The sequence below is a fragment of the Hirundo rustica genome, chromosome 6 (assembly GCF_015227805.2).
Source record: "Hirundo rustica isolate bHirRus1 chromosome 6, bHirRus1.pri.v3, whole genome shotgun sequence".
Taxonomy (NCBI): Eukaryota; Metazoa; Chordata; class Aves; order Passeriformes; family Hirundinidae; genus Hirundo; species Hirundo rustica.
The window spans coordinates 4,663,355-4,676,205 of record NC_053455.1 but is presented as its reverse complement, the minus strand read 5'-3'; the positions used below and the strand labels follow the sequence as shown (position 1 = coordinate 4,676,205).

The 12,851-nt window shown below is 48.2% G+C and overlaps 2 protein-coding genes across 15 annotated transcripts in view; one reads left to right on the top strand and one right to left on the bottom strand.

Annotated features, from left to right (window-relative positions):
• KIAA0586 (KIAA0586 ortholog) overlaps positions 1 to 1,799 on the bottom strand; it is a 49,721-nt gene extending 47,922 nt beyond the window's left edge. For 4 of the 5 annotated variants that reach the window (XM_040068281.2, XM_040068285.2, XM_040068279.2 and 1 more), the window contains exons 1-3: positions 1,667 to 1,799; positions 1,054 to 1,118; positions 400 to 469 (exon numbers count right to left, since the gene is read on the bottom strand). In XM_040068281.2, coding sequence (XP_039924215.1) covers positions 400 to 469; positions 1,054 to 1,071 — 88 coding nt within the window. In that variant the 5' untranslated portion in view covers positions 1,072 to 1,118; positions 1,667 to 1,799. The remainder of the gene's footprint in view (positions 1 to 399; positions 470 to 1,053; positions 1,119 to 1,666) is intronic. The other variant, XM_040068280.2, reaches the window with a different exon arrangement.
• An 821-nt stretch (positions 1,800 to 2,620) lies between these two features.
• TIMM9 (translocase of inner mitochondrial membrane 9) lies at positions 2,621 to 9,320 on the top strand. Of its 10 annotated transcripts, XM_040068521.2 has the most exons (6): positions 2,669 to 2,684; positions 3,636 to 3,739; positions 6,057 to 6,139; positions 6,447 to 6,510; positions 6,814 to 6,909; positions 8,843 to 9,320. In XM_040068521.2, the coding sequence occupies exons 4-6, from the start codon at positions 6,472 to 6,474 to the stop codon at positions 8,975 to 8,977; spliced, it is 270 nt and encodes an 89-aa protein (XP_039924455.1). In that variant the 5' UTR covers positions 2,669 to 2,684; positions 3,636 to 3,739; positions 6,057 to 6,139; positions 6,447 to 6,471; the 3' UTR covers positions 8,978 to 9,320. The 10 variants fall into 10 exon arrangements, with proteins under 10 accessions (XP_039924461.1, XP_039924458.1, XP_039924455.1 ...); XM_040068524.2 differs by lacking the exon at positions 3,636 to 3,739 and having other exon boundaries at positions 2,667 to 2,684; XM_040068522.2 differs by lacking the exon at positions 2,669 to 2,684 and having other exon boundaries at positions 2,781 to 3,710.
• Positions 9,321 to 12,851: the final 3,531 nt, after the last annotated feature.

Below are 12,851 nucleotides of genomic sequence, written 5' to 3'. Positions count from 1 at the left end.
GGATTAGAAATACACTTCTTTTGGTATAGGCTGCTTGAAGAAAAATATGCCTTTGTAATATAATAATTCACAAGCGGAAAATGGATCAAAACAAACCCCTTCCCCAAACTGTCTATTCAGAGAAATGAACAGTTTTATTAATAAAAAGAATCTCAACACTGGCAGAAGACCCACTGAGTTAATTAAAAGAATGCAAATCCAGCAAGAATGAGGTAAAATTTGCAAAATTTAAGAATGTTTGTCACAATTATCAAAGCAGCCTTTGAATATTTTTACTCAGAAGTTTCTATAATGAAAAAAAAAAAGTAAAAGATCCCTTTTCCTTTAATTAATCAGTCTCCATACCAAAAAAAAAAAAAAAAACAACAACAAAAAAAAGGGGTGATTGATGTATTTTACCTTCAGGTTCTCTGTTATATTCCAGCAGCAGCGAAGGATCATCTTGTGCTGCAGCTCCTCCAGGATAATGCTTCAGAATAAGAGCGAAAAAAGCAGAGATCAAAGCCTCTGCCACCAGCAGCCAAACTTTTAGAGGCAGATGGAATTGCTGAGCACACAAATGGAACCATTTGCACACAGCAACACAAAGGTCTTGGCACAAAACATGATGGATGACCTGTGCCACAGAAGAGTCTGGACAGTGCTGTCAAGAACTCATACGGCATTTTGGGGACTAAAATACCACAAACACAATTCAAATTAAAACCGTATGTTCTAACAGCTAAGTAAGTTTATTCTGCTCATTTGTGGCCAAAGAAATAATAGTGAAACTGTATCTGCTTGAGTTAGAGGAGGTGCTAATCTTGGACAATTCAGGATTGCTCACACACAGAGAATTAAGCACTGCTGACACTCAGTGTTAAATAAAGCCTCTCCAAAAATATCAGCAATGAAAGCACCTTAGCAGCAACTCAAAGAGGAAAAGCAGCTGCACAGCTGTGGTGCAGAGGCTGAGCCAGAATCCTGTGCTGCTTTTAGAGGAGCTACAGCTTTTTGAGGAAAAGAGTGTTCTCTTAGCTCAGGATCGCAGGAAGGAACAGCAATTTCTCTTACCATTTGGGATATAAACATGGGCTCTGAATTTTCAACTGGAACCAGACATTTGGTGCTTAGGACTCCTAAAATAAAAGCAGTTTTACTGTGGTCAGAATCATTTGTGGCACACATTCTGTACAGCTTCACATTTCCCTTCTCTCTGAGTGCCTAAACATCACGACCCTCACAACACAAATGACCACAGAGATTGAGCTGAAGCTTAAAAACATCAATGAATTCTGTGAGTCCGAATGAGAAATTTGATGGACAGTATGGGGAAACCTCTGAAAAACAGAACATTGCTAAACATCCTTTGAACAGGGATGTTTTACAGGGATTAAGCATTCCTGGCCCCCATGGAGACGGACAACTTTGACTATCCCAGGCTGCTCCAAGCCTTATCCAACCTGGTCTTGAACACTTCCAGGGATGGGCAGCCACAGCTTCCCTGGCCACCCTGTGCCAGGGCCTCACAGCCTGCACAACTCACTTCCCACGAGCAAAAGTTGGGAAAACAGAGTTCTGACAACTACAGTACGAGAACGCAGATTCCTTAATTCCAGAAGCCCTTCGCGGCTTAAATCGCCTCTCGGCCTCAAGCCTGAGCTGAACCCGGCGGTCCCTGACGCACCTGGAGCGGCTCTGGGGGATCCTCGGGGTGTCCCTGCCCCGCACGGAGCCCAGGCCGGCACCGCGGCCGGGACAACGCGGGCGGCTCCGTCCGCGGCCGAATCCCCCGGGCAGGGCGAGCCCCCGGCACGGAGCTTCTGCACAGCCACCGCCACGCTCGCGCCGCGCCCGCCGGCCGGGGAGGGCTCCCGGCGGATCAGCACATTGCCCGGCGTCAGGTCGTCCAGCGAGTCCTGGCTGTCGCTGGAGCTGCTCTCCGCTTCCATGGGAGACTCTGAGGGGTGCGGCGAGCGGCGCCGTTCTCAGAGCAGGGGCCGGGCGCTGCGGCGGCTGCCACGGCAGCCTGAGGGCTGCGGAGCTCCGTTCCCTCCCACGCCGCGGGCACGGGGCGTCTCAAGGCGGCCGTCCTTGAGAGAGCACCGCTCCCGCTGTCATAGCCACGATCCCAGCCCGGTTCCCACTATCCCAGCCCCGATCTCAGCCCTGTTCCCTCTGTCCCAGCCCCGTTCCCTCTAATCCAGCCCTGATCTCACCCCCGTTCCTGCTATCCCAGCCCCATTCCCAGCCCCATTCCCGTTACCCTAGCCTCGTTCCCTCTGTCTCAGCCCCGTTCCTGTTATCCCAGCCCCGTTGCCGCTGTCCCAGCCACGATCTCAGCCCCGTTCCCGTTACCCCAGCCCCGTTCCCGTTATCCCAGCCCCGCTGCCTCTGTCTCAGCCCCGTTCCCGTTATCCCAGCCTCGATCTCAGCCCCGTTGCCGCGGTCGCAGCCCGGCCGGCGGCACCGGAAGCTCGCGGTGCCATGGCCACGGCGTCCCCTCAACCGGCGTCCGGCGGGAAACGCGGGTGCACCCCTCAACAGCGTCCGACGGGAAACGCGCGGCCCGGGAGGGTAAATCGGGCGGCGGGTCCGCGCGCGGCCGATTCGCCGGCCCGTGGCGAATCTGCGGGGCCCGGGGCGGGGCGGGGCCTCCCCGTGCGCGCGCGCGTGGCGAATCTGCGGGGCCGGCGCGCGGGGCGGTGAGTGCGCGCGGGCCCGGAGCGCGTGAGGGGCCGGGCGGGCGGACGGGCGGGCGCGCGTGCTCGTGAGGGACCGGGAGCGTTCCTGAGGGGCCGGGAGCAAGCGGGAGGAAGCGGGAGGAACCGGGAGCGTTCCCGTGGCCTGGGAAGGGACCGGGAGGAACCGGCAGCCTCCCCGCGGCCCGTGAGGGTCCGGGAGCGCTCCCGAAGGCTCTCAGTGGGGAATCTCCGCTCTGCCCCGGGAGTTTTCCCGGTGCCGGGATAAGAACGCTCTGTGCCCTGTGTGTTGGGCCCGGGCTTGGCTGAGCGAGTGATTCCCGAGGGAGAGGAACTCAATGTGCCCTTGGAAAGGAGAACTGGAAGATGGAGTAGAAGGAAAAGAGATTAAAAAAATAAAGCTCGACGTGAAGTTGTTTTAGCCTCAGGTTTTGGGTTTATTGGGTGAGAAGCATCAGCCAGGTGTGATTTCACTTAAATAGGAGAGTGCTGGTGGGACAGTGTGTGTTTTCCCTCAGGCCCGCCATGCCCAAACACGTGCTCAGTGTGCTCAGAGGCTCAGGAGGTGCCTGAGGTCAGGCTTGACTCTGGTAACTCCACCTTTGGTGTTCCTTGGATCCTGATCCCTTCTCCTTCAGAGCAGGGGCCAGGCCAAATCCAGGAGACACTGAATGATAGCCTGTGCACCAACTACGCCTAGTTATCCAGCTCCTCACTAGCCCTCTCATCTCATCCTGTCCTCACTTCATTAAATGCCTCTGGCCTCCTAAAATCAATTTGTTTAGGCTTCTTTTAAATCTGATGTCAATCCAGTTGTAGCCTAGTAATCCCCCATGATAAAAGAGTTTTCTCTACAAGCTGTGGGGAGTTTACCTTGATGCAATTCTTTGACTCGAGATTTTTATTCTTTGAGACAGTTCTTTGATTTTTTTTGCTCTTCTTTTTTCTTTTCAGAAACACTTGCATGGTGTTCTCTGGGTGCAGCTGAAGCAAAGGTTTAAAGAGACATTTCAGCTTCCTTTTTATGGAGTAGGTGGTAATTACAGCCGATTCAGATGGTTAGTGGGGATTACAAGTTTGAGGGATTTACAGTGTCTCTTCTCAGACTCTTCTCAGAAAAAATGCAGCTCTTCTCAAAAAGATGGGGAAAAAATCCCAAACACATGGCTTATTTATTTTGCTCAGAGGGGCTTCTCTTAATATCTCTTTAGGACACCAAAATATATTTGGAAGAGCACCAGGGCCTTTCAAGAAGGGATGTTTCCCAGTTCTTGCTCCTTTCTGGTGAAGCAGCACACCCAGACTGTGTGACCCTTGCAGCAGAGGTTTATTGAGACCTCTGCTTCCTGCAGTGTGAATATCCTTGCTTAGAAGGGCAGTGCTGAATTTTTAAGTCATGTTTAGCCCACGGGAAAGTCCTCCAGGCTCTGTAGGATTATAGCTGAGCCATGCAGGAGTGGTGTGAACAGCTCTGTAGGAAGCTCTGGGCTAGGTTGGCCGAGGTGCCAAGCATTCTTTCATCGCCCTTTTCAAAGCTTTTTTCAGAGTTGGAGGGAAAGGGGAGAAGCAGCAGGAAATCTTGAACTAAAGAACTAGTCTAGACTTTGGAACAAACCAGATTTGCACATATCTGGGAATGTTCAGTAGCATGTTTTTAGATGTAAGGCTGATTTATAGCTGAAGGTTTCACTGTGGAATGTGTGAAATACCTGTGCTGGGACAAGAGCTTCAGGCACTTCAGATCAGATGTGAATCAGAGCCTTTCCCAGGTGTCAAAGCTCTGTGAAACTCCAGTTTCAATTTGCCATTTCCAATCTTGCCAAATCGGTCACAGAAAGACAGGGATCAGGTTTGCTATAAACACAGATCATGAAGCAATGCTGCGTATGAGAAAATGCACCGGCAGTTGAAGCTTTGAGCCTCCCGCCTTTGGCAGAGGACAAAAGTCTTGCCTGCTCCCTGCAGTTTCTGCTTAATTATCTACATACCCTGCCCTGAGAGAATTATCACCGCTCTTGTTTTCTCACAGGCTGAGCAAGTGGAGTTGCCATCACTTCTCACTGGTTACTCCAGGTGGTGGCATGTCCGTGCTCCTGGAACAAATTAGGGGATTGGGATAGAGGAGAGAGGCTGGAGAGGGACCTAGGACAAGGGCATGAGGTGACAAGGGGTGATGGCTCTGCACTGCCACAGGGGAGGGCTGGACATTGGAAGGAAGTTCTTGAGTGTGAGCGTGGTATGGCCCTGGCACAGGGTGCTCAGAGATGCTGTGGGTTCCCCATCCTGGCAGTGTTCCAGGCCAGCTGGGGCAGGGCGTGGAGCAACCTGGGACAGTGCAAGGTGTCCCTGTCCATGGCAGGAGGACGGCATGAGATGATCTTGAAGGTCCCTTCCTTTCCCACAAACCAGTTTTTGATTCAGTGACAACCTGAATAAAACCTGGTGCCTTGTTAGCCACCATATCCCGTAGGTTCTCCTTCAGAATAACCTGTGTGACCTGCCTGCCCATGAGGAATTCTTGCACCCCAGAATCATCTGTGCCCTTGGCCTCTGATCTCTGAACTGGCTCCCTGTGCAGGGATGAAGTGTGATGTTCAGAGGCAGATGTCACCATCCCTGTGCTGCTGGGAGGGGGTGTAGGGACAGCTCACTCTGGCGAAAGGTCCCTGCTGCTACTTTTAGTTGCTTCATTTTCTTTCTGTTGGAGAAATAATTGTTGCTGTCTCTTTGTTCATGTTCAGGCAGCTTATGTACCCCTTCCCTTCCCCCTGCTGAGAGACTGCAGTAGCTAAAGCTCTCTAAAACATGAATGTCTTGTCCAAAAATTGGCAAAGCAAAATAGAAGATTAATTGTAAGTAGCCTTTGCTAAAGGACTAAAAGAACTTTTTTTTTCCCCCCAAAATGATTCAGTGCTCATTTTTCTTCCATAAGTTGAATTAAACTGAAGGAGCTTGTTCTTGCCAACACGTGGTATTAGTTTGCATGATCATCTGTGATAATAGGTCTTGGATAACATGGAAATTAGGGGGAAAGGAAAACTAGGCTTCAGTCTTCTAGGAAACCTGCAGGGATGCTTTCAAGCCTTAACTTGCTCAGTGTGTTGGATTAGGAATGTGAGTCTTCTTTGAGGACGCTTGTTTAAATTCTTGAATCCATGGCTGTTTACTTCTTCCCTTCTTCTTTGTCTGTGTCATTCCTTTAAGGCCATTTTCACTGTTCTGTGTTTTTCTTGCATTTAATTCACTACAATGACCACAACATTTGCTGTAGTTCAGGTGTTTGGTGCAGCTGCACAGAAACTGGGCCCTGCACCTTGTGCTGCATCTGTTCAGTGACTGCCAGTTTATATTTGCCTTTTTTCTTTACTTTTACAGATCACATCTAAAGTCACTGAAACTCTAAGGCTAGAAATTGTTATGACTTCGCTTCTTGCCCAGCTCCTGCCCTAGCTTATTTAGTAAGTTTGACAGCTTTTATAAAAATAAATAAGGTATTCTGTAAGTCATTTTAGCTGTGTGAAATGCCCTAAAAATCTTTAAAGGACAGCAGTTAGCAGGTGGATCTGGTAAGGTTTCATACCTGGAATTGTCTTGGATGATTTTTAACTGAATACATTCCCAACAGGCAACTTCCCTTTGAGCCAATGGCTTGGAAGTTGCATTTAAACACACTTCAGGGATGCACAGAATTCCATTCTGATGTAAAATGTGACAGTTCATATTTATGTTTTTTATTTAAAACTCAACTTTTATCCTCACTTTTAGGTGACTGAGTCACAGGTGGTAGAACATGGCTGGACAAATATCAGAGGCTGATCAGATCAAGCAGGTGAGCTGAATTTGGGAAGGGTGGCTTTGAAAGTCTTGTCACATGGAGTGGAAGGTGTAGGGCATAGAGAAGGACAAATCTGAGTTATCATCTGAGTTAACACAACCAAAATTTCAACAGGTGACCATTGACAAACAGCATGTTTTGTGTACGAGCAGCTTTTGATGCTGAAATCTTCTGACTGAGAATAGATTTTTCTAGTGGCTTGTCCTTCAGATTTTCTTACACCATACAGCTATAGGAAAAATTAACACTGATTTTATTTTTTTTTTTAAATATTAATTGTCCAATTTTTATTTACAGTTCAAGGAATTTCTTGGCACATACAACAAACTTACAGAAAATTGCTTTGTGGATTGCATAAAGGATTTCACTAGCAGAGATGTGAAACCAGAAGAGGTAGGTGATGGCTTCTCATGACCCTTTGGTAGAATTGCTGTGCAGCATTCCAATTTCAGAAGCAAATTAGAGAGTTTTGATCTCTAAACTAAGATACAAAGCCAGGCAGCAGCCTTCAGTGGAGTGTGGGTGTCTGGCATGCTGCTTCCAAGGGCGTGTCCCATCCCAGAGCAGCTTGGACAGGGCTTGGAGCAGCCTGGGATAGTGGAAGGTGCCCCTGCCCATGGCAGGGGGTGCAACTGGATGCTCTTTAGGGTTCCTTCCCACCAAAACCATTCTAGAATGGTTGTCACATACAGAATCTGCCCAGTCTCCACTGAATATTGGCTGCTCATTGGAATTGCTCATGCAATTCCATGTGTTCCATTCCCTGAACTGTCAGTGGAGGTTCTTGTGCCTTAACTTCTCATGGATGGTAACCCCATGGACATGGAAGCTGCCCACCTCCAGCCTGCATCTCATTCTTTGAGGACTCCTGCTGAAGTATTTGTTTACCTGCCCACGTTCCTGCTTTGTAGTGAGTCATAGGAACACAGCTCTGGCTGTTAAATCCACTTCCCTTCTCTGCAGGAAGCTCCCTCACATCGTCATCTGCGAAAAGATTAAGCTCTCCATAAGATTAGTTGCATGTTTTTGCTTCTCCTTGCCCGTTGAGAGGCTGTTTCAGAGTCTAATCATTTTGTTGATCAAAAATCTAATAACCTTTGCTTGAATCTACTGGCAGAAAAAAAAAAAAAAGAAGAAGCCTAAATTTTTAAACTAACTATTATTTTTGAGCCTTTTCTGCCTCCTCGGAGTTCAACTCCTCACTGCAGGCAAAACTCATGTCTCCTTTCAGCTTTGGTTCTGCCGCCCTGAATTTGTCTAGATGGACAGCGGTCTGCCTGCTGTGGAAATTCCCAAGTTTCTCTTGATTAGAGTTCCTTATTAAACAATTGAGATGAATACCTCCATGCATCCCCTTTGGGATCCTACCCTTGAAAAACCCAGCTCCTGAGCACAAGTCCCAGTGCAAGCCTGGACTTCCCAGCAGCGTGTGACACGCCGCTCCCTCTGGCAGCAGAGGCTTGGGGCAGTTCCAGAAGTTGTTTCCTAGGGAGATTCCACTGCTGCTCAGCAGGTTTGGCTGGAGCTGCTGCCAGGCTGAGGACAGAGAAGGGCAGGTGCTGGGTGCTGTGTGGTTTTGTCTGGTTCATTTTCATCCTTTCTGCTTTTCACATCCCTCTGTACCGAGCAGAACCAAAGCAATGTCTGCTTTCCCAGGCAAAGGGGTTGGCTTTCCTTTCTGCCCAAATTTGTTACCTTTGCAGTGACAGGGAGGTTTTGAGCCATGGCACAGAATATCCAGTTAGTAGGACTGTAGCTCAGAAATAATCTCACAACTCTTTCTCTGCACTTAAAGAAAGAAACCACTTTAAATTTGAAAAGTACTGTGGATGGAATAGGCTCTGGTATTTATTTCCCAGTCCAGCTGGCTGATGTACTCCGGTGGTTTTGCTGAAGGGTAACAAGGCAGGTACCAGGAGGCTGATGGAGCCAATGGGAACAAGGGTAAAAAAGGGTTAAACTGAGTTAGCAGAGAGCAGATCACATTTGGTTGTCAAAGCCAGTATGTTTGTAAACAGAAATAAAACGTTTTTTAATAGATTTATTATTAATTTCAAAAGATACAGTTCAATTCCACAAAAGGATGGTATCGCCTAGGTCCAGGGTGTTTTCCAGGGAGACTTTAATACGAGAATGAGTATCAGTAGATGTTTCAGGCATACCTGAAAAACTCAACTTTGCATTTTCTACTGCCCTCACCTTGAGGCCTGACACTGTGAGATAAACTCACCTCATTGTTTATCCCTGTCTGTGGTGATATTTTGGGTCCTGGCTGGGGATGTGCTTTACCTGCTGCCTGAAGGCCTCTGTTTCCCTCTTGCTGTAGATAACTTGCTCGGAGAACTGCCTGCAGAAGTATCTGAAGATGACACAGAGGATCTCCATGAGATTCCAGGAGTACCACATCCAGCAGAACGAGGCTCTGGCAGCCAAGGCAGGACTGCTCAGCCAACCTCGTTAGAGCAGGGCACTGTGCTCAGACTTAAGCTGTGCCAGTGTTCCCTGGGCAAGAACACACTGGGGGATTGCTGCTGTCAGGATGTGTGTCCAGCAGCTCAGAGCAGAGCTGTGGGAGCCATGAAGGGTTAAACAGGAGCTCAGTCCTGGTGGCCTGGCAGTGGAGTTTGTTTCCACAAGGGAATGATGCACATACAACTTTTCCCAGGGCCCACAGACTGGTGTCTGACTTTCAGGGGTGGTGGGAGGGCTCACCTGCCTTTCAGTGAGACTGTTTGAGATGAATCAGTGTAATGTGGGGAAATACACTTTTTTATTTAATTCAAATAAAATCAACGGGAGCCATATACACGTGTGTGTTCTTTTGAAGAGCCATTTTTGGGACATTTGAAAGCAGCATTTTGTTTGCTGGGGGCTCTTTGCTCAGCTGCTGCAGAGTTCTGCTCATTTACTGCTGCTTTTAGAGCTGGCAGATGCCAAAGGGAGCTCAGGCAGGGCTGCTCTGCCAGCCTTGCCCCAGGTTATCTTTGCCTCACCCTGTCACTTTTGGGGGCCAGAGGGGCACGAGCAGCACTCATGCCTCAGGCAGCTCCTCTGCACCCTCTCTTTCTCTCATGGGGTCCTCCCAGCCCGGCTGCCTGGCCTGACACACTGCAAAGCACCGAGCTTGCTCCTTTCAGCAGGAAATAGAGAGGGCTGGAAGGCAGCTGGGTTGGCTTAGGAAACAGCAGTGCTTCAGAAGGATCCTGACAGCTGAAATCCTGCAGTCAGGGCATTAGTGCAGTGGAATGACAGTCCACAGGCAGCCTGTGCTTCAGTTCTACCTCATGAAATACAGGAACAATGGGAACTGAACATCAGGAACACCAATTTGGAGATTTCAGGTGTGAGGAGTGAACCAAAGCTATTTCCTGTCAGCTGCCAGGTTTTGTTATTTATAGAGACACAACAGCAACGAACAGAAAGGGCACAAAGATTTTCTTGCTGCCTTCTCTACCTTTTTGTTTCCAGCAGCAGCTTGAATAACTCAGCTGTCCAGGCTGTGGATTCCTGCCCCAGAGGGCAGCACAGTGCCCCTGCCCTCTGCTGCTGTCCAGCTCTCCCTGGAACTTGCAAAGGTGGAAGGAGCCGCTGTGCTCCTCCAGTCTCACCTCGCTCTATCACAGCTGCTTCCTCCTGTGCCTGTGCCTTGTTACCGTGGAGATGAGTGAGAGCTGGCTCTGAAATAGTGAAGGCTAAAAACCAGCCCAAATAAGGCAGCAAGTCTCCTATGTCCTGTTTTTCCAAAGGAATATCAGGCTAAAACTGGCCAGATTGATTGTTACAATCAGGCCATAAATGTTGCAGCCAATTAGAATCAATACATGCATAATAAAGACTGAAGGCTTTCCTTGAAGCAGCTCTCTTTTTGTTAAACATTTGAAAGTAATCTGTGATTGAGATCCATGATTTTCCACTGGATCTGTATGTGCAAAGAGTCACTCAGAGAGGTGCCTGAGAGTTTAACTGACGGAAGTGGATAGATTTTCACATCTTCTGAACAAAGCACCTTGGAGCTGAAGTGAGGGGGGAGTTAAAAAAAAAATGGTTTTCTCTCATTTCAGTATTCAAAGGTAGGAATATATTTAAATATTTACTAGGAGAGATTTCCTGAAAATAAGGTTAATCAAGTTTTAGAGGGACTTAGTTAATAAATTACCCACTTTCAGGTTTGGATAACCAGTTTTGTCAAAGCTTTGCTTCTCTACAAAAATGTGGTCTTTTAAATCCAGGTGACACGTTGCATACAGACAATGCAAATATATTTGAGCTTGGAAATAAATTGCATTCATGTAACTAAAGCATCCAGGAGATAAAAATAAATAATAAAAATCGAATAAAAATGGATTTACTCTAGATCCCAACAGAAAGACAACAGCATTTTCTTAAGTGCTGTTAAGGGGTGTCAACAGGAGCTGAATCACCTTGCTGAGGAAAAACAGGTGCAGGAATGGATCCCACTGATGGAAGGAGGAGCAATAGGTGAAAAATGGGAAGCTGCTGAGGAAGGAGTACTGAGAAAGCTGTGGAAAAAGTGAGCCAAAGTGGAGGTGGGAGGGGAGGGAGCCGGAGGGCAGCCTGCCAAAAACCAGCTCAATGAAACTGAGCTGGTAAACAGACACTCATTTGGAGGAGATGCTCGCTGCAGCAGTGACAGGAACACAAATCCTTCCTGCTGGAAACACACACAATTATTCCTCAGCCCACAGAAACCAGAACCATTTCAGCAGGAAGGGTCAAATGAGAACCTTGCTCCTCAGTGCCCTGGACAGCAGCAGTGCTGGCACAGCCATCAGATCAATCAGCTGGAAGATTATAATAGAGGCTCCTTGAATTGTGTCCAGGATAAAAGCAAAGCCCCAATTTATGTAATCCCCTGCTGAGAGCTTCAACTGCTGAGCTCTGTTGGAAGGCAAGAGAAGGAGTGACTGCAGTGCTGTGTCAGGGAGTGTGGGTGAAACGCTGAGCGTGGCTGTGCCTTCAGAGCAAGGAGGCAAATCCTGTGTGCCCTGACATTCCCCACTGCGGGAACTGGAGCTTAGCAACAGCTCTTGTTTCAGCATTTTCTCTCAGCTAGTTGAGAAGTCAGCACATGGCATTTGAGGAATCCAGTTCAAATCTTAGGGAGTCCATTAAGCTCAACTCCAAAATTCTTTGAATGAGTCTGGCACAAACTCTAAAAGCTGTAAAAGCAATTAAAGCCTCTGACACCTGAACCTGCATCATGCCTGCAACCTTGAATTTGCAGAAGACAGCATTAGAAGAACTCAAAAAGTTACAATTCTGCTTCACATTGGAGGGTATTTAAAATTATGTTTTACCTTAATTTCATACTCCTTTGTGTTTTGGTGTCAGGGAGCAGCAGGTTCTTCACAATAAATGTCAGGTAAAATGCAAAGGTTACATTTTTTCCAGCAACAACTGGAATTAGATCAGGGGAAGTACATTAGTGACTGTTTCTTCAGATTAAACTGTTGTTGTCTTACTGGCCATACTGCATCTAAAGGCACAGGGAGGTGGCTGGGTCACACCAGAAGGCACCAGATGGAGCCTGGGGCACCAGGAAAGGGGCAGGGTGACCCTTGGAGTACTCAGAGACCACAGAGACTGCTGGGGCACAAGCAGATACTCCTGGGGGGGTTGGAAGGAGATGATCTGTAACCAACCCAAACTCTTTGATTCTCCAGAGACATAATATGGAAGATCTGGAAGAAAAGACAACACATTTCACTCCTTGCTTGCACGTCCCCAGCTCAGCAAGGCTCTGGGGCAGGCAGGACATTGCAGGGGATGAGCAGTGTCAGCCCTGTCACTGGGACAGTCCAACTGCAAAGGTTTTACATGAAACCAGCTCTGGGCTGAACGGAACATCAGCTGATTGTTCAAAGGCACACAGAGGTGTTACCCTGCACAGCAATGCTGCCCAGTGCCTCTGAGCCAAAGAGAAATCACACTCTCAGTTGTTCAGGATTCTCCAAAGGAAAAGCAAGAAACAAGAACAGCAGCAGCCAAACCACAGCCACAAAGATCAGCTCCCTCCTGCACTGTCTGTGGATAACATTATTCCGTAATTGTTCCCACAGGAGTAAGTGGGGTTCCTCTCACATTCTGAGTTAATCACATTCAAATACCTGCACAGACCAAAGTTTTCCCTCTCACTGGTTCCATTGCCAGAACATTTCCTCATCAGAGGGATTGTCCTGCCCACCTGAGGGCACTGCCCTCAAGCACCTGCCCCTCCATCCACGGCACACAGGGGTCACCTGCAGGGTGGGAAGCAGAGCACATGCAGAAGGAATCAAGGGTTGGGGTTTTTATTCTGGTGTTTTTTTGGTTTT

Excerpts from the sequence above, each read along its gene's own strand:
- TIMM9 (XM_040068527.2), top strand. The coding sequence starts at position 6,472 with ATGGCTGGACAAATATCAGAGGCTGATCAGATCAAGCAG. Across the intron at positions 6,511-6,813 it reads AGGCTGATCAGATCAAGCAG|TTCAAGGAATTTCTTGGCAC; the intron begins GTGAGCTGAATT and ends TTTTATTTACAG. Across the intron at positions 6,910-8,842 it reads GAGATGTGAAACCAGAAGAG|ATAACTTGCTCGGAGAACTG; the intron begins GTAGGTGATGGC and ends CTCTTGCTGTAG.